The sequence below is a fragment of the Carex rostrata genome, chromosome 2 (assembly GCF_964058835.1).
Source record: "Carex rostrata chromosome 2, lpCarRost1.2, whole genome shotgun sequence".
In the NCBI taxonomy this organism is placed as follows: domain Eukaryota; kingdom Viridiplantae; phylum Streptophyta; class Magnoliopsida; order Poales; family Cyperaceae; genus Carex; species Carex rostrata.
This window is the reverse complement of record NC_135919.1, coordinates 1889528-1908207: the sequence shown is the minus strand read 5'-3', so window position 1 is coordinate 1908207 and position 18680 is coordinate 1889528. Positions and strand designations below refer to the sequence as shown.

The 18680-nt window shown below is 36.3% G+C and overlaps 2 protein-coding genes and 1 pseudogene across 3 annotated transcripts; all 3 read left to right on the top strand.

Moving 5' to 3' along the window:
- Window positions 1-2468: 2468 nt before the first annotated feature.
- LOC144550676 (anthocyanin 5-aromatic acyltransferase-like) lies at window positions 2469-3164 on the top strand. The gene has a single exon (XM_078298654.1). It carries the CDS (start codon window positions 2469-2471, stop codon window positions 3162-3164), a length of 696 nt encoding a protein of 231 aa, XP_078154780.1.
- A 6218-nt stretch (window positions 3165-9382) lies between these two features.
- LOC144568371 (uncharacterized) lies at window positions 9383-13058 on the top strand (annotated as a pseudogene). The gene is made up of 2 exons (XR_013515651.1): window positions 9383-12293; window positions 12665-13058. The product of XR_013515651.1 is annotated as an uncharacterized LOC144568371 (transcript).
- Window positions 13059-15229: 2171 nt separating this feature from the next.
- On the top strand, window positions 15230-17789 carry LOC144550675 (uncharacterized). The gene is made up of 2 exons (XM_078298653.1): window positions 15230-16469; window positions 16775-17789. Exon 1 carries the CDS (start codon window positions 15230-15232, stop codon window positions 16385-16387), a length of 1158 nt encoding a protein of 385 aa, XP_078154779.1. The 3' UTR covers window positions 16388-16469; window positions 16775-17789.
- Window positions 17790-18680: the final 891 nt, after the last annotated feature.

Genomic DNA, 18680 nt, shown 5'->3' with positions numbered 1-18680 from the left:
CTCCCAAGAAGAGCCTATTTAAGCCGCTTGGCCTCCTTCCAAATCTACAAGTTATCAACACAGACTCCACAAAAATGCTGAACTTGGGAGTGAAATTTGCTTTTTTTCTCATATTACAAATTGTAGCTTTCTTTCTAAATTATCCATACAATCATACTTTCACCCTTTCAAACACACAATCGGAGCCCCCGCCTCAACAGACGAAATGCAATAGCCCTCGTTACCACACAAAATGTCCCATTAAAACAAGTCATTGTTTTGAGTACAAAGTATCTGCTGACCTGCTCTGCAAGCTCGTGAGTGTCACTTTGATTGAAGACGTCTATTGTAAGTCGAAAACCGACAAACAATGCGCGACTGCATTTGATATGACAAGGAGGATATGTGCTCATTTAAGTGGCAAATATGATGGGGGTGACATTCTTCTCCATAAAATTCTGGATATTATTTTCGATTATTATACCAATGTCGAAAATTCAAATAATGAACAACACCCTACTTAAGTTGATGTCAAAAGAAATTAGTAAATTGCTTATTGTTGTGCTTGTAGTATTTTTCTTGTGTTATGTTAATTTCTTTTAGTACAATCATGATGTCTAATCTATTTGATATAATAACACTTTCTTATATTTGCTAATGTTCTAATTCATAGTTTTAATTATTGCTAAATAATTATAAAAAATGAATTAATAGTAGTAAATTAAAACAAATTATTCGTAATAAAATTCTAAACTAATTAAAATTGAATCTAAATAGATAATTAAAATTTCTGATATATGAAGATCAAATTAGATTTTTAAAAAGACATTTGAAAGTAGAAGTTGAAAGAGGATTGAAATTTTACATGAACAAATTAGGTTGTGTTAAAGAAATAAAATCCAGCCCGCCACACGAATGGCCCACAATATCATCCTCACCCTCTTTCCCTTCCGTCTATCTTTCTTCGTCTCTCTTACCAAGGGGCCCCATGTCCCTCTCTCCCTGTTACTTGTTGGAGAAGAATTGGTCAAAAGTCAAAACCAAATCTTAATTTCTGTTCGGATCCGCACCCCTTCTTTTTTTCTAAACCCTTGACAGGCGGACCCCACTGTCCCCTCATTTCTCCATCTCTATCACTTACAGTGGGCCCATCTCTCTCACTTGTGTTCCGCTTCTCTCTCCCACGCACCTCTTGCGTTGATTTTCGTTGTTGCCTCGCACGTTATGAGAGATTTTGTATCTTCAACGACTCTGTCGTTCCTTCGGTTACCTGCTCGTGCGACTTTGGTCGCTGTCCCATCGGCGAACCGTTGTTTTGCTCTATATAGAGCAGCCCCGGCCTCTATCTCGCTTTGTTTCTTTTTGTTGATTTTACTCTCATGTGTTGAGAAATTTCTCTCTCTTGTGGTTTGGGTTTTGTGTTATAGCTTCAAACCCGGTTGGGTTTTTGTGCTGTTGGTGCCTCTGTCTGTGCCTCTTTCTTGGTGGTGTCTTTGTGGGCGCTGTGAAGCGAGGCCACGAAAGGCGTCTTGGTACCGGCCGTTTTATTACGAAGCACGAATCAAACATTTTGCGTGTAATCCAACATAACTCCTTTTATTTATGTTTTGTGTCTTGTGATGGCATAGGGGCCGAGCTCCTCTGTGTTTGAATTGTTTGTCGTTCTTCTCGAACTTGCATCTGGGCCCCATATTCTACTATTTGTGCTTCTCGAACTGGCATAGGGGCCGAGCTCCTCTCATTTGCTTGATGATTGATTTATTTAGATAACGGATGAGCCCCATATTCTACTATTCGTTCTTGTGCTATCAAATTTAGTTGATATATGCTTGTGTGTTGTGACTGTGGTTGAGTTCTTTGCTTGTGAATTGATATGTTGAAATAAGTCATTGAATCCCATGAATTTTTGTGGGGTGAATTGACTGTTTGAATACCTTGATTTGTTGGGATTATGTGTTAAATTGAGATTGCTTTCTTGAAAATCCCTGATACCCCTCCTCAGTACTTTGTTACCAATATTACTCTGTCCAAAGTGGGAATATTTTAAATAGAAGGGTATATTTGTAATTATGTATATTCTTGGTATATTTTCTGGTTATGGGGACTTAGGTGCAAACTTTGGAGAATTTAATTTAAGGGTGTCGGCTTGGAATGGACGAAAGAGAAGTAATAAAAAGAAAATGTGAATGTTCTCTAATTTGTGCCGACACAAATGAGAATTTGAAATTTAATTTGATTGGGCAAACTAATTGAGATGTATTAGACCAAATAATTTAATTTAGTTAACTAAAATGTGTATTTTAGGCTTTGGCCGAAATAAATTAAAAAGTGTAATTATTAATAAGATAATATGTATTATATGATATATTTAACATATTAGTAGCATCTAAAACTAATAGGATATAAAGTGACAAATAAGAATGTATATCAGTTTTGATCGGTCGATTATCCCTGACCCCGATTCAATATATACAACTATGTTGAATGATATGTCGAGTTCAACGAATTTCAATATGAATACTTCGCAACCTGACCTTGAAATGTTTATCGCTTGCTATAAACTAAATCGAGAGCATATACAGTTGCTCTGGCAAGTATTACTGCACGAAGCCGAGAAGAGAAATGTGATGGTTAGATGTTGCACGGTGGTCGTCACTTATGCCTTTGTATGGGTTGGTTATGTAAAAGCGAAATCAACTGTGTATGAGACTGCATATTTCATCTTTGCAATCGATCATCGCCAATGGTTTCAACCGCCGATTCCGGAGAGCTACTTTGGAAATTGCATTGGACCGGGCATTGTACAAGGCAAGGTTAAAGATCTCATTGGCCTGAACGGGTTTTTTGAAGCATGTCAAGCCATTGGCAAGGCCTTCGACGAATCGAAGAGAATCGGGATACAAAATGCGAAAGATTGGATGAAGAATAGTTTGGAAATTGGAAGTAAGAAGCCCTTTGGAAGTTCGGGTTCGATCAGGTTTAAGGTTTATGATGTCGATTTCGGGTGGGGGAAGCCGTCAAAGGTTGATATTGCATCTATTTCATACTCTGGTGCTATGGCTGTGGCACCAAGTAAAGAAGAAGGTGGGTTTGAGATTGGATTGTACTTCACACAAAGGGAGACAGATATGTTTACAAATTATTTTGAGGAAAGCCTTAAATATATGTCTACATGGATTAAGTAATTGATTGTATTAGCTAGTGATTTTAGTTGGAGTTCATAAACTTTGTTGTGTTTTAGAATGGTTTTCTATCTTGACATTTTGTATTATTGTTTTCTGGTATTTGTGAACAACTTTTGCTGCTGGATATTTTTTTCTGGTTTTGATATGAAAAAACAGATTTTTGGGTAGCTGTCTTGGCCTATGTGGCACTTGGTTTTTGAGTTATTCTATTTTGTATGCTCCAGTTTTCTGGTTTTATGGGGTTTTGGAAGCTTATCGAGACTTGCTTTAATACCATGTTATTTTTAGCGGGACATGTACCAATGGATCTAAGGCTATTTCTCAGCAACTTATAACAGGTTTGAAGGTGAATGAGTGTAAAACAGAACAGAGAATGACATTTATAAGACTGAATGGAGCTTGACTGCATTCTGCCCTCTCTGTAATTGGTTTGTTTGGCCGAATGCGGGTTGCATCTCAGGATGCGATTTAGTCACAATCTTCCACGTTGCATCCTAAAACATCTACAATGAGGTTCAAACTTGATCAATTCAACAGGTATTGATTTAATTCCTCCAGAATGATCCAAATAGCTTAAAAATACCACTTCAAATAGTTTCCCCACATAATTTCTAACGGGATTGATCCACAAAAGAATTTAGTGTAATTGGAAATGCTTAAAATTTTAATGTCATTCCACACTTCGTAATTACAACAGGACTGATCCAAAAATAGAATTTGGGGTAAAATTAAAAATGTTGAAAAATTTATGTCAGGTAAAAGGTTTGGAGTATTTGGAACTGTGTTGAGTGCATGAAATTTTAGCACAATGATTTTGGATATTTGTGGAGTTTGTGGTGAGTGAGAGATAGATGGGCTTAGATATGTATTAAATCACATGTACTGATATGTACAGGCCTATATATGGAGTTTATGTGTTGAAAGGGCTAAGAGGGTTAGGTTTGGGCCCAGTATAACCCGAGAGAGGCCCATAAACAATTGTGAAGTTGGTACAACATGGTGTCCTGTGGATAAAAATTTCATTTTATTTTATTTCTTATGAATAAAAATTTCTGTCTGATGCGTGCACCTGCAAATTTTCTGTCTCATTATTTATATAGAGTTAGGCTGGGGTGCTATGGATAGCATAGTGGCCTCCCGTGCTACGGCTCAATATTAGAGTTTTCAAAATCCAAACGGTCGATCCGAACCGTTCATCTTATTCTCCATATTAATATCTGCTTGGAGACCAAATTTTATAATTTTCTGAATTTTTTTACTATTTATGAAGCCACTTTGAAAATTGCTAATCCAACGGTTTTACTGTTTTGTGCAGCCACCGTTGGATCAACAATTTTGTAAAATACTTAATAAATAGTAAAAAAATTCAGAAAAATGTAAAATTTGGTCTCCAAGCAGATATTAATATGGAGAATAAGATGAACGGTTCGGATCGACCGTTTGGATTTTGAAAACTCGAATATTGAGCCGTAGCATAGAGGCCTCTATGCTATCCATAGCACCCCAGCCTAACTCATATATATATATATATATTTGGCATGAGCTGCGTAATTTTTTGACGTCCCACAGAGACTTTAAATTATGAGGTTGCCTTCTTATTTTTAAAATTCACGGTGACCTTTTTATTTTTATTATTTATTTTATTTTATTTCTTATGAATAAAAATTTCGGTCTGATGAGTGCACCTGCAAAATTAGAAAAGAAAAATGAAAAATCAAGAAAAACGAGGGCTAGTGGGGATTTAGGAATAGAAGGCTACTTGCTCCGATTTGCCAAAAAAGGGAAAACAATTGAACATAGCACTCCCGTTGAAATGACGAGGATAAGATTTTCCGAATTGGTGGGTTTATTATCCCGAATTCAAAGTGCTTTGGACATAATTTAATTTAGATGGATATAAAAATGTCATTTTGAGTAAAGGTTGGAGGTAGAAAACTTTCATTCGGATTTTAATTATGTGCATTCTCTCGTACGGAGAGTATTGTCAAATTCAGAGATAAGATATATGTAGTCTAAAATCTTTTGGACAGAACTCCATTTCTTTCCGTACCTAGTTAGAATATTCTTCGCTTAGTGACAAATTGAGAGATAGATAATTAGTACTGCAAGATGCATTGAAATTTCCTCCCACAAAGAAAGGAGTGGTTTTGCAAATACGGAATTATATCGTGAGCATTTTTCGTGTACCAGACTTGGTCATTGTCAATAGTTTAATTATTCGCTAATCCCCGCTTGTTTCCTCTTCTTTTTTCTTTTTTCTTTTTTAAAAAGAAAAGAAAAATAAGGGCCTAGCCCATATTTCATTCATTAGTGTTTGTTACATAAGTGTGTAACTGCCAATGAAAATGGAAAAATCCTGTTTTGAGCATAAGTAAGAAATGAGATAACAAAAAAATAGAAATTAAAAAAAATGAAAGTTCTAAATAACGAAAAGTGAAATAACACAACGGTGAAGTTATTGTGAGTGTTTGTGTTGTGTTTCTGTTTTTAGTTTTCTCTTCCTGGTATGAACTGTAGCTGCCAGATCACTTCTTCCTTCAGCTCCAATATATATGTCCTTGTGCTTGTTTCTTTTTTGAAATTTTGTTTTATTTATGATGAGTTTTGGGTGAATAATTTCCTTAACTGTGAAAGTGAGAATTGCTTAACAGTGAGAGTGGATGGTCCTAGCTACCTACGTCCATGTTGGAGTATAGCTGTGAGTGATTAGCAAGAAGATGACAAAATAGCTCAGGAAATTTGTCAAACTAAATTGTAAAAAAATTACACACGGGAATAGTAATTTTTTACCGAGGTTTATTATTTGCAAGGAGTGTTATGATGTGAATTTAATATGACATTTTTCTCATGCATAAGTATTTGACAAGAATTAATGATGTCATTCAAAAGCATATTTAATTCATACTATATTTTTATCATGCATAAAGCTTTTGACATGAATGATGTCATATACTCATATATATACTTATAATTGATTTCCATTCATAATATTTTCAATTATATATAGTTTCAGTACCAGTCTCCATTGTTTAATCACAATAATTTTTTCTCTTTTGTTTATGCATCGCACTAAATTTATCTCATCGATTATAAATATAGACAATCATAAAATTAACATTCTGCAAATAACATAAATAAATATAAATAAAGTTTGGTTATAATTTAATTAACCACAACAGAATTGGTTTACTTTAGTCTAATTAAGTGTCTAACAAACCAACTTAATAAAACAGTAAAACAAAATACCCACATCTATACCTGTAATTAATTTAAAAACAAAAGTTATATCTCCTCCTTAATTTGTAAGTCCCACCTCAAAAGTTCATCATCTACAAGCCACCATAGTCCATAATCATATACCGAAAACAGTCAAAACCGATCCGAAAGATTTGTATCGCGCAGTTTTGATGTGTTGGTCACGGCAATATAATGAATCCTGCATAATACATACAAAATTACAAACACACTGTTATCAAATTTCTTCTACAAATTTGGAATGTAATTGATAAAAGTATTATGATTTTGACCAGAGACTTGAATTGATGAATTTTCCATAGTGAAACCTCCTCTTGATTGTCCGATAGCCGCATAAATTTGTTCAAGTCATGAATTAATTGACTGCACTACTTTGACTAATTAATAACAATTAATTGCAGATGAAAGCTATGTACGTTCTTGAAGCTTTGATTGGTAAAAGATCATGTAGGATAAATAAGTGTTTAAATATCAAAATTAACATATATAAATAAAGCTTTTCTATTGGAAAAAATTAGTGTCATTTGTACAAAAATATAAACACATTATTTTTGCTAAGCGTTGGACATTCTGTACGTGTTGTTAGCATAAAAGCAAGAAACAAGATCGCACGCGCATGGAACGCTGTATCTCGGAGGCAGCATTGGTGCCAGGTGCACAAACTCATGTAGCGGCCACATGTACGCATTTGTAGGTTTTCAACCATTACTGTAGTATATATATTTGGTTTGCCACACTGTTGCTTGCACAGTTATCACTGCATATTTAGAGAACAAAAATGGGCAAAAATCATAGAAATTTGATGCTAGGCAGGGATTTCACCGATTTTTTTATTAATAGAAAATAAATAAATAAAATATCGAAATAGGGGGTAGAATTTGATGAAATTTCAAAATATAGGAAGAAAAAATAAAATTATGAACAATACTGAATGGAATGGACTATCCTGTTTAGGGTTTTTTTTTTTAAGAGATTTTGCATGATTAGTGACAAAATTAGCTGGAGGGATGGTTTATTATGTCCAGCAACCATCCCGTTCTGCATCATTTATTTTCTATTAATAAAAAAAATTCGGTTTTGATGCTAAGGTTATCATCTCTTGATCTAGCTAGTCGACATGATCAATGATGCAGACATTTAATTTCGATAAGATTTAACTCTATGCATGCAGGAAGTAATATTACAATCTTGAGTATATTCTTAGCAAAAACATACGTGAAATTTGGCTCATCCAACAGATCGAGATGATTTTATTAGTAATAAATTTATTAGACAATCATGTCAATCGTGCCTACTAAAATTTCATTAAACAAAGAAAAGCATGTACAAGGCGAATTTGCCGGATGGTAATATGATCATCTCTTTTTACTTTTGACTATTATATCATTAAAATTAAGCATTATAACTGCTGCTTATTACAAAAATTATGTGGTTTGGTTTACTTGGAAAATTCTTTGGTTCTCTCCTTTCAAATATATAGTGTGTCCCAGTGTTGATGATCTATATATATATATGTGTGTGTGTGGCTCAAAACGAGATATTACATCTTCGTGGAAGAGATTGGATATGGAATGAGCGCCATATACCATTTTCACGAGGGACCCAAAGAGGTTGATTAATGTGTGGTCGGTCCGACCTGAGTTAGCTTGAGTCAAGGGTAACTCGAATTCAATTAAGAAAATAGCGAGCTAGTCGAGTTGACTCTAATTGAAAAGTCTACACTTTGAATTTTTAGATGTTGAAATTTTAAGGAACTTAAGAGTTAAAAGACCGTTAGATATATGCTATCTTTTGTGTTATCATTTAAGTTTTGTTTGCCCATGTAATCACTATTTCACAAGTACAAACATAGTTGTGTACATAAATAAAAAATATACAAAAGTACAAACTCGTACTGCCCATGGGACGCAGGTACTTAACCGATTCCAAGTTGTAATGAGCGAACTGAGTCCAATTCAAACTCAACTCGTGAGTTAAACAAGCTACTCAACTCGAGTTTTTAACAAACGAGTTGTTGGCGAGTTTGTTTCCGAGCTGAGTTCGAGCGACTCACAAGCCATTTTTTTGTATTTGCATTGGAGCTTAAAGCAACGGTAGTATTTGTATTTGCAGTGGGCTTAAAGCAACTCGTACTACCCAGCATTGGGGCTTAAAGCAACGGCTCACAAGCCATGACACATCAAAAGATTTTGTGTACAAAAACAAAAGTTCTATCTTCATCACCCTAAATTAATTAGACAACCACCATATACAGAGTTCACAACATCGATCACAATACACAACAAAACCCTTTGGTTAATAGTGTGCTTGAAATTGCACAGAATTCAAGCAGGATTCAACCAGGAGGTTCTCGGTTTCATTCACATTCAATGCTGGGTCCTCATTGAAGTTGTTTGAGGGCTCATTCTTGTTGTATTTTTTAGGTCTAATTTATTAGTCATGTTGTATTCTTAAGAAAGATATTAGTTGTGAACTTTTGTGTATTTCTAATCTATCCGAATATTGCATATTATGCTTTTTATATGAGTAATGTGTTTTGTTCAACATGCTGTTCTCTAATTCGAAAACTTACTCATTTGTGTAAACTAGAAGATATTTTCATCTTCATTCATTCATCCTCAAATCTGTTAAAAAAATAAAAAAAAACTATAAATGCGTAGGAGAGGACATTTTGATTCCTACTTTTTGAAAATAATTTTCCTTTTTTTCCCCCTAGAATATATATATTGAGATGATGAGGTTCTTTCCAGCTTAGAGATGAGGACCTGAGGTGCTAGTCATCTCCAACCTAATCTTCAAGGTTAGAAAATAAAGTACTTCGCAGGAGCCACAAGTCTAATCCAGTCAGTTTCTACTTACCATTCCAAAGTAAAAGGACAAATAAAATTCTAACAGTCATACAAGACAGAATAACAGTTAGCACTAGAAGTCTAGAACAACTCATGAGAGAATCTCTTGTGGTCAGCTTCTTTCTAACCATACATCTCCCTTTAACTATAAGAAGAGCAGCACTCTGTGAGAGAGAAATCAATTGTTCTCATCACACAAATCATGGAACGTTGTTATACCATGCTCACTATTCACCTCCTCTTAAGCTTATCCTCATTGACTCTCGCTGCCACAGTAGCAACTGGTAAAACTGATCTATCCGCACTTCTCTCCTTCAAGTCGCAAATATATGATGATCCATTTGGAGTCTTCTCCTCTTGGAATGAGTCACTGCACCACTGCCAATGGCAAGGGATATTGTGTGGCCGACACCATCCTAATAGAGTGACTGCTCTCGTTCTCGACTCCAAACAATTGTCAGGTTATATTTCTCCATCCCTTGCAAACCTCACGTTCCTTCAAAGGATGAGTCTCTCTGATAACCAGCTGAGAGGAAGCATCCCGGTAGAGATGGGATACTTGGGTAGGCTACGTTTTGTCAACTTGAGTGTGAATTTTCTCGATGGTAACATTCCATCTAACTTAGCGCAATGCAAAAAACTTAAAAGTATCAATCTTGGGAATAACTACCTCACAGGAGGCATACCGTTGGAATTCGGCCTCATCCCACAGCTCCAAAGATTAACACTGCATGACAATAATCTCACAGGATCAATTCCTTCCACCTTAGGAAACCTAACCAAACTATCATTTCTCCATCTTTACAAAAATAGCATTAGTGGTCACATCCCCCTGGCTTGGGCAACCTTACTAACTTACTGGAACTTCGGCTTTTCTATAATAAATTATATGGTTCCATCCCACATTCCTTGGGTAATCTTCAAAGTTTAATAGCAATGGAACTTTCTGAAAATATGTTAAGTGGATTCATCCCTAATGAACTAGGGAAGCTTCAAAACCTCCAGTATATTGGAATTTATCAAAACAACATTTCGGGTGAAATACCACACTCCCTTTACAACTTATCAAAATTGTATGCTTTGCAACTTCCTAATAATCAGCTTCATGGAACTTTACCTTTCGATATGTGCAATGCTTTACCAAACTTGCTTTTTCTAAGCCTGTTTTCCAATCTACTCCAAGGACAGATCCCACCATCCATATCCAATTGTTCTGCTCTTACTATGGTTTCATTAGATTTTAATTACTTCAGGGGCGTAATACCATCTAGCTTTGGAGCCTTACAAAATCTTCAAAAAATTTCTCTTCAATCTAATCAAATGGAGGTTAAGAGACCACATGATTGGAGTTTCATGGATGCTTTGACCAATTGTACTTTGTTAGAACATATAGATCTCGGAGACAACCAACTACAAGGAGTGTTACCTAGTTCTATAGCAAACCTTTCTAGTCTTCTTCTACTCATACTGTATAATAACCCAATTTCAGGAAGCATACCAGCAACTCTCGGAAAACTCAATAACTTAATCTTGCTTGACCTAAGCAGAATGTTTCTCAGTGGCACCATTCCGGTAGAAATTGGAAATCTTAACAAATTGGGAATATTAGATCTAGAGAATAACATGATTTCAGGTCAAATCCCATCAACTTTTGGCAATCTCACCCAAATGACCAAGCTACTTATAGATAATAATGCATTAGAAGGGAGTATACCCCCAGAATTAAGTAGCATGAAATTCTTAGAACTCCTCAATATTTCAAATAATAAGTTGGTAGGTGAAATTCCCAAAGAAATCATGGTTCTTTCTTCTCTTTCTGTCAGTTTGGACTTGACGCACAATTATCTAACTGGCATGTTGCCACCAGAAATTGGTAACTTGAAAAACCTACAATCAATTCGTCTCTCAAATAACAAGTTACATGGAGAGATTCCTAGCACAATTGAAGGATGCCAGGAACTTGAAGCCCTTTATCTTGATAGCAATATGTTCCAAGGAACAATTCCAACCAGGTTAAGCAAACTAAGAGGACTGCAAACCCTTGATATCTCTAACAACTCGCTCTCTGGTCAAGTCCCTGAATTCCTGGGTACAATGAATTTGCAATATTTAAATATTTCCTTCAATAATTTCGAGGGGGGATTACCAAAAATAGGCATTTTCAAGAACGCCACTAGTGTAGATGTAAGAGGAAATCCAAAGCTTTGTGGTGGAGTGCCTCAAATGCATTTGTCACCATGCATGATCTCACAACCTTCAACAAAAAAACATCACTCTCGAAGAAACATGGTGCTCATAAGTTCTGTTGTAGGTTCTTTTATTTGCATAACCGCAGTCATTTGCTTGTTAGTGATTTATTATACTAGAAACAACCCTCGAAACAATCCACAATCTGATACATCTTTAAAATATGGGTTAAAGCCCGTTTCATACAATAACCTTCTTAGGGCTACTGAAAATTTCTCTTCAAAGAATCAAATTGGAAGAGGTACATTTGGAGCAGTCTACAAAGCCGTTATGAGCTTCGAGAATGTAACAACCGTTGCGGTGAAGGTGCTAAACCTTGAGACACACAGTGCTTCCAAAAGTTTCTTCTCTGAATGTGAGGCATTAAAAAATGCGAGACACCGAAACCTTATAAAAGTGTTGAGTTTGTGCTCTAGCATAGACCACCAAGGTAATGATTTCAAGGCTTTGGTTTTTGAGTTCATGCCAAATGGTAGCTTGGAAACATGGTTGCATCCAAATGCATGTATAGATCAGCCATTCAGAAGCCTCAGCTTCCTCCAGAGGTTGAACATCGCATTTGATGTGGCGGCAGCTCTAGATTATCTTCATTGCCATTTACCTGCACCAATTGTGCATTGTGATCTCAAACCTAGCAATGTACTTTTGGATGATGACATGACGGCACATGTGAGTGATTTTGGATTAGCAAGGTTTTTGGTTCGACCCGATACCATGCCTTCTCAATCAATGTCGAGCACAGGTGGAATCAAAGGTTCTATTGGCTACATTCCTCCAGGTATAGCAGATCTTTTTATTTGAGAAGTACTTTTTTTTAAATATGTCCCTGCAACAAAATTATTCACCGACTTTGTTAAGTTCCAAAGAAACAATTCGCCAAGTTTGTTCACTAGCTAGCGAGGCTAAAGGGCAAAGCATTTGTTGCCTCATTTATACTCATGATTGATACTTTTACTATCTATGCATACTTTTTTTATTTACTACTTTGGGCTCGATAATTTGAAAAGTAATACAAAAATATAAGCATGATCATATGAGCCCAAATTTGAAAAACTAGGTGAATTATACATATGTCAATAAGTAGAATCACAGTTAACTATGCTTAGTACTAAATTTAGGATTGTAACTATTTAACTTTTCATTGCCTAGAGTATGGGATGGGTGGTCGGCCGTCGGTAGAAGGAGATATCTATAGCTATGGCATTCTTCTGCTTGAAATATTCACTGGAGTAAGTCCCACAGACGAGAGAATCAGAGATGGTTTGAGCCTTCAGAAGCATATTGAGATGGCTTTCCTTGACCACATCATGGACATAGTTGACCCCAAATTATTCTCTGAAACTGATGGAGAACACAATCTGTATGCACCTGAAAATATCTATAGTTGTTTGGTTTCAGTGATTCAATGCGGGCTTCTGTGCTCCAAAGAGTCGCCAAAAGAGCGCATTTCTATCAAAGATGTTACCAAGGAGTTGAACTCAGCACGAACAAAGGTGCTCAGGCCGTAGATACAGAGAAAAAAGGATCAAAAGAGAAGAAGAAGGGCTCTGCTAAATATGTATTATGTGTAAAATTTTGGATAGCAGTTGTGGTTATTTATGTTGTTGTAGTATATATTTTGTAATAATGAATATTATTTCTTTCTATTAACAAATTAGGTGGGACTAAGTGTTTCGATTGAAAGACTTTTGATATGCACTCAATTAAATAAGAATACTGTAATGAGTAAATTGGATTAATGCTGCATATTTATATATTGGAGTATTTTTCTTGTTCTTCTGAAGGAATTAATGCATAATAAACTTCTAATGTTAACAATCTCATCAGAGTTTTCATACACGTAATGGTAATGTTAATTGGATATATGCAGAATAATGACAGAACATTAAAACCTCTGTATGGAAAAAAAAAAAATATCAGAGAGCATGAATGAATAGTAGTATAATTGAACTTAGGTCAACACTTCATTGATCGATTCCTCACCCAAACATGTTGTTAGAACTGCACACTAGTTAATTTCTGGTTTAATTCTCTTTCTATCACCGCAGTTAAAATAATTATATTCGTTTTTTTTTTTTTTTTTTTTGAAGCCTTGTCATGAACCCTCTTTGTACCTCTTTGTGTTCTAGTACAGTTTCATAGTTGGAAGGCGCTTGAGTATACAGATGATGATCAATTATGGGTATTAATCTTGGGATTTAGAAACGGATCTAAGGCTTAGCCAAAGGTGGTTAAGCTACCCTTATGATTTTAAAATTTAATTATGTATATATAAATTTAATTGAATTTTATTTTTTATATATATAAATTTTTTATGTAGTTTTTACACAGCCTGTCACTGAATTTATGAGACTGCTTGGGAAAGTGAAGAGCAGATAAAAGCATATATTTTCTTGGAGGCGAAGAGGCGGGACCACTGACATCTTGGTCAGGACTTTGGTCTCTTCTCTATACAGGTTTCTCTAATTCATACTTCACCAAAATTTTCATTTAAGTGTGTTTTTAGAGTCATTTGTAGATGGTAGTTTAGTAATGTTCCAGCAAACTTGTGGATTTTTGTAAGCTTCTACCAACAAGTGCATTTAAATATAGAATCCAAGAGGGGTCCAAGTTCAACTTTAACTAGGTGCGTCGTTGCGGCTCCGCCACAACAATTTCTTTGTATGTATTATTGCGTACATGGGTGAACTTCTTCCGCACAATGAAATTTGTCGGAATTAATTTTTGTTGGAAGCCTTGTTTTGCTTCGGTGATGATAATGGAAACTACAAGGAGAACGGAATAAATTGCTCATATAGAGTGAGGAGAACAAAACCAAGACGGTGTATATGCATATAGATCTTATTGGGTATGATTTTAGGTATTTGTATGAACCATACTAATGGGAAAAAAAAAATAGTATATAAGCTTGATAAACAATTGGTGAACAAATCATGCACAACTGGAAGTGTTGTTCAGATGGAGATTATGTTTTTATTGGGATGGTGCAGTTTATTCTTTCTTTCTTTTTGTTTTCTTGTCATCACTGCTGCAGAAATGAGAATTAATATACATTAGTTTGTCATCACTGCTGCAGAAATGAGAATTAATATACATTAGTTTGTCATCACTGCTGTAGTCAACCGAATTTGATTCAAACTTGAATCAACCAACAATTGGTCTAGTTCTAATGCGAGATAACTACAGCCTGACTGCCTGAGGCTTAGAAATTGAGTGGAAACTCAAATCTCTCAAAGTACAAATTTAGTGTGTATTAACTAATATGTTGGAGTGCCACAGAAAATCTATGCCAGACAAAGATGGAAGGTGGGGCACTCAGCCGAATATAACAAGCTGGAGCAGGATTTTATTTATTGCCTTGTATCTTGTTGTAGAATATAGAAATAAATCTCTAGAAAGGGAATGAAGTAATATGGCAGATTGTTGCCTGATTACTAATCTCCTCATCTATATTAGTATACCAGAATTCTCATGTAAAATATACAAAAATATTCGATTAAAATAAAAGAAGGGAGGGAGGTTTGGGGAGTCTTGTGTTCCTTTGATGCTTACTTTAATTCTCTAAAATTAATCATGGTATCAGAGCTTAGTTCAATCTTGGGGGGCATCAGAGGTTCCTTCATACGATACGACTTCTAAAAACTCTCTCTAATCTTTCTTCCCAAAAACTAAAAAATCTTTTCTCTTTGTAACCAGAAAACAAAAAACAGAACCATGTTTGAAGAAATCTCAGAAGCAGCGAAAACCACCGCACTTCTAGAAAAACTGACCCAACTCTTAACCTTACAACAGAATCAAATCATCTCTCTACAGCAACCACAAACAATCACCTTACCTGCTGCAACAGTAACCGAGGCCCCAATACACCCAAATCCAATCTCCACAAAGTTAGATGACACAAACCATACCCTTTGGTCACAAGCAGTGAGGCTATATGTGAAAGGTCGTGACAAAATGAAACATATCACCGGCAACCCTTCTCCACCACTACCGACTGATCCACTATTTCAGAGGTGGGATATGGATGATGCAGTAGTCAAAGGGTGGCTAATTAACTCCTTAGAACCAAAATTACAGAACACGTTTATTCGGTATCCAACTGCAAAAGAAGTGTGGGACACAATTGCCACGACATTTTATGACGGAAACGACAAGGCCCAGGTGTACAATCTGAACAAGAGGGTAACTCGACTTAAACAGTCGGGTAAAACTGTAGAGGAGTACTACCATGAACTCCAAGGATTATGGCGTGAGATTGACTATCGTCGTCCCAACCCTATGGTTCATGCCGAAGATATCTCGAAGTTCAATGAGTTTGTTCAAGAATCTCGGGTCTATATTTTCCTAGATGGCTTAGATGACCGGCTAGACAACGTGAGAGCTGTCATCCTGCAGATGGCATCCTTCCCTTCGGTAGAACAAGCATATGCAATAGTCTGGAGAGAGACTTCACGGCAAGGGGTTATGCTGAAGGGAGAAGAAGGTATGGGCAGCTCCATAGCCATGATGTCACAAGGATACAAGCGCTTTGAGGTAAATTCTGGTTTGAATAAATATCAGTATAAACAAGACAAGGCTAAACTGAAATGCAGCCACTGTGGTGGAATGGGACACGTGAAAGAAGGATGCTTCAAACTTATTGGATATCCTGAGTGGTACCATGAGAAGAGGATGAAGCAACAAGGAGAAAAGGCGAAGGGAAAGGCAAATTTGGCAGCAACCAGTCCAAGCCCAGATCTGAACATTTCTGGCGGATTGAATTCCAACCAGATGAACCAGCAGAAAACAGGGCCGAACTGGGCAGAACCGAGCCTTGTTCTACCAGCACACGAAGGTAGCAATCAGCAGGAGGCTGCATCTGGTTCGGGTTAGGTACATCTGATTCGAGCAGAAAATTATGGCAATGCAGGTTTTGTTTCAGAAACCAAAACAACAGGTAAACAAGCTGGTCAAGGTATGAACTTATCATCTGAAAAATATTTAAATGATTGGGTCATTGATTCTGGGGCAACTGACCACATGACTTTTTCAAAAAATGATTTAATAAACTTGAGAAAACCTATACGAGATGGGATTTTAAATGCTAATGGAATGGAATATCCAGTGGAAAGCACAGGAGATGTGCATCTGTCAAATTCCCTTAGTCTTAATAATGCACTGTTGGTGCCATCCTTGTCTACTAAACTCCTATCCGTTGGTCAGTTAACTGAGGAATTGAATTGTGTGGTTCTTATGTTTCCTAATTATTGTGTATTTCAGGATATCCTCACGAAGGAGATCATTGGCCATGGTATTAAGAAAGGTCGTTTGTATCATTTAGAAGACTTGAAAGTTGGAAAAGCAAATGTAGCAATTGGGGGCTCAAGTTCAGAGAAACTGATCTGGATGTGGAACAGACGGTTAGGACATCCCTCTTTCGGCTATATGGAAAAATTGTCACCCTCTCTTTTTTCTGGTTTTAAAAATTCTATGTTCTCTTGTGAAACTTGCATAAAAGCAAAAAAACCATCGTTCTTCGTATCCAACTAGTAGTAATAAAAGTATTGCTCCTTTTGATCTTATTCATTCTGATGTCTGGGGACCATCCCCGGTAACTTCAATGTGTGGGTATAAATGGTTTGTTCTATTTATTGATGATTGTACTCGAATGACTTGGGTATATTTATTGAAAAAAAAGGATGAAGTGTCTGAGGTTTTTAAAGGATTTTATAATATGATACAGAACCAATATGGCAAAGGAATTAAATTTTTTAGAAGTGATAATGGGGGTGAATTTGTGAATGGGGTTCTTAAAGAATTTTTTGGTGAAAAGGGAATAATTCATGAGACGTCATGTGTCGGAACACCACAACAGAACGGGGTAGCTGAGAGGAAAAATAGACATATACTTCAAACAGCAAGGGCTTTGTTGTTTGAATATAAAGTGCCGAATGTTTTTTGGGATAGTGCTGTTAGTATGGCTATCTATGTGATTAACCGGTTACCCACAAAAGCAAACAACTTTGAAACTCCACTAAAAACTCTTCAAAACTTTGTTGCAATACCTTCAGTCCAAAGCTTACCTCCAAAAATATTCGGGCGTGTTGCCTTTGTCCATATTTTAAAACACCAAAGATCTAAAATAGAGCCTCGTGCAATTAAATGTGTGTTCTTAGGTATTGGGTTACATAAAAAGGGCTACAAGTGCTATGACCCGGTTGAGAAAAAATGGTATGTTACCATGGACGTGACATTTCTTGAAACTGAACCTTTTTATCCTACATATTCGCCTCAGGGGGAGAATGTGAATGAGAGCGAATATTCTGAGCAGGTTATGCATACTTTACAATATTCAAACCCAAACTTAATCAGTCCATTAGCCACTGAACAACTTGAACCTGATCAAATTAACCATAGACCGAACCTGATCAGTCCAAACCCGGTCGGGTCTGATGAACAGTATATGGTCGGGTCTGATTCGAATCAACAGATCGGGTCTGATTCAACTCGGGTCGGGTCTGATTCGGGTCCACAGGTTATGCAGGAGATTGAGTTTGATCCGAATATGCAACAAAAGGTGTTTAAACGAGGAGAGAGTAGACGAGTGTGGATAAATACAGCCGAAGAAATGATACAAATAGACCAAATACCACGAGGGCCGGGATCTCCTGAGGATCATCCACAGGTAAGTACCTCTAACTATACTCTACCACCAAGAAAAAATAGAGGAAAACCACCAAACCGGTATGTTCCGGAAGATGGAACAAGTGTTGTGACTAAATACCCAATAGCAAATTATGTGAGCACAGAAAATTTGGTTCAGCCTTTGAAAGACTTTAGTGAAAAAATGTTGTCTCTAGAAGTACCAAAAAATGTGGAAGAAGCCTTAAAAGATCCTAAATGGGTACAAGCCATGGATTTAGAAATGGAAGCATTAAACAAAAATAGAACTTGGTCCTTAGTAGAATTACCAAAAGGAAAAAAACCAGTTGGGTGTAAATGGGTTTATACAATAAAGTTTGGTGCAAATGGTGAAGTTGAGAGATATAAAGCAAGATTAGTTGTAAAGGGCTTCATACAAACCTATGGTATTGACTTTCAGGAAACCTTCTCTCCAGTTGCTAAACTTAATACTATTCGAGTTTTGTTATCCCTTGCAGCGAATCTGGATTGGTCGTTACATCAA

Excerpts from the sequence above, each read along its gene's own strand:
- LOC144550675 (XM_078298653.1), top strand. The coding sequence starts at position 15,230 with ATGTTTGAAGAAATCTCAGAAGCAGCGAAAACCACCGCACTTCTAGAA.
- LOC144550676 (XM_078298654.1), top strand. The coding sequence starts at position 2,469 with ATGTCGAGTTCAACGAATTTCAATATGAATACTTCGCAACCTGACCTT.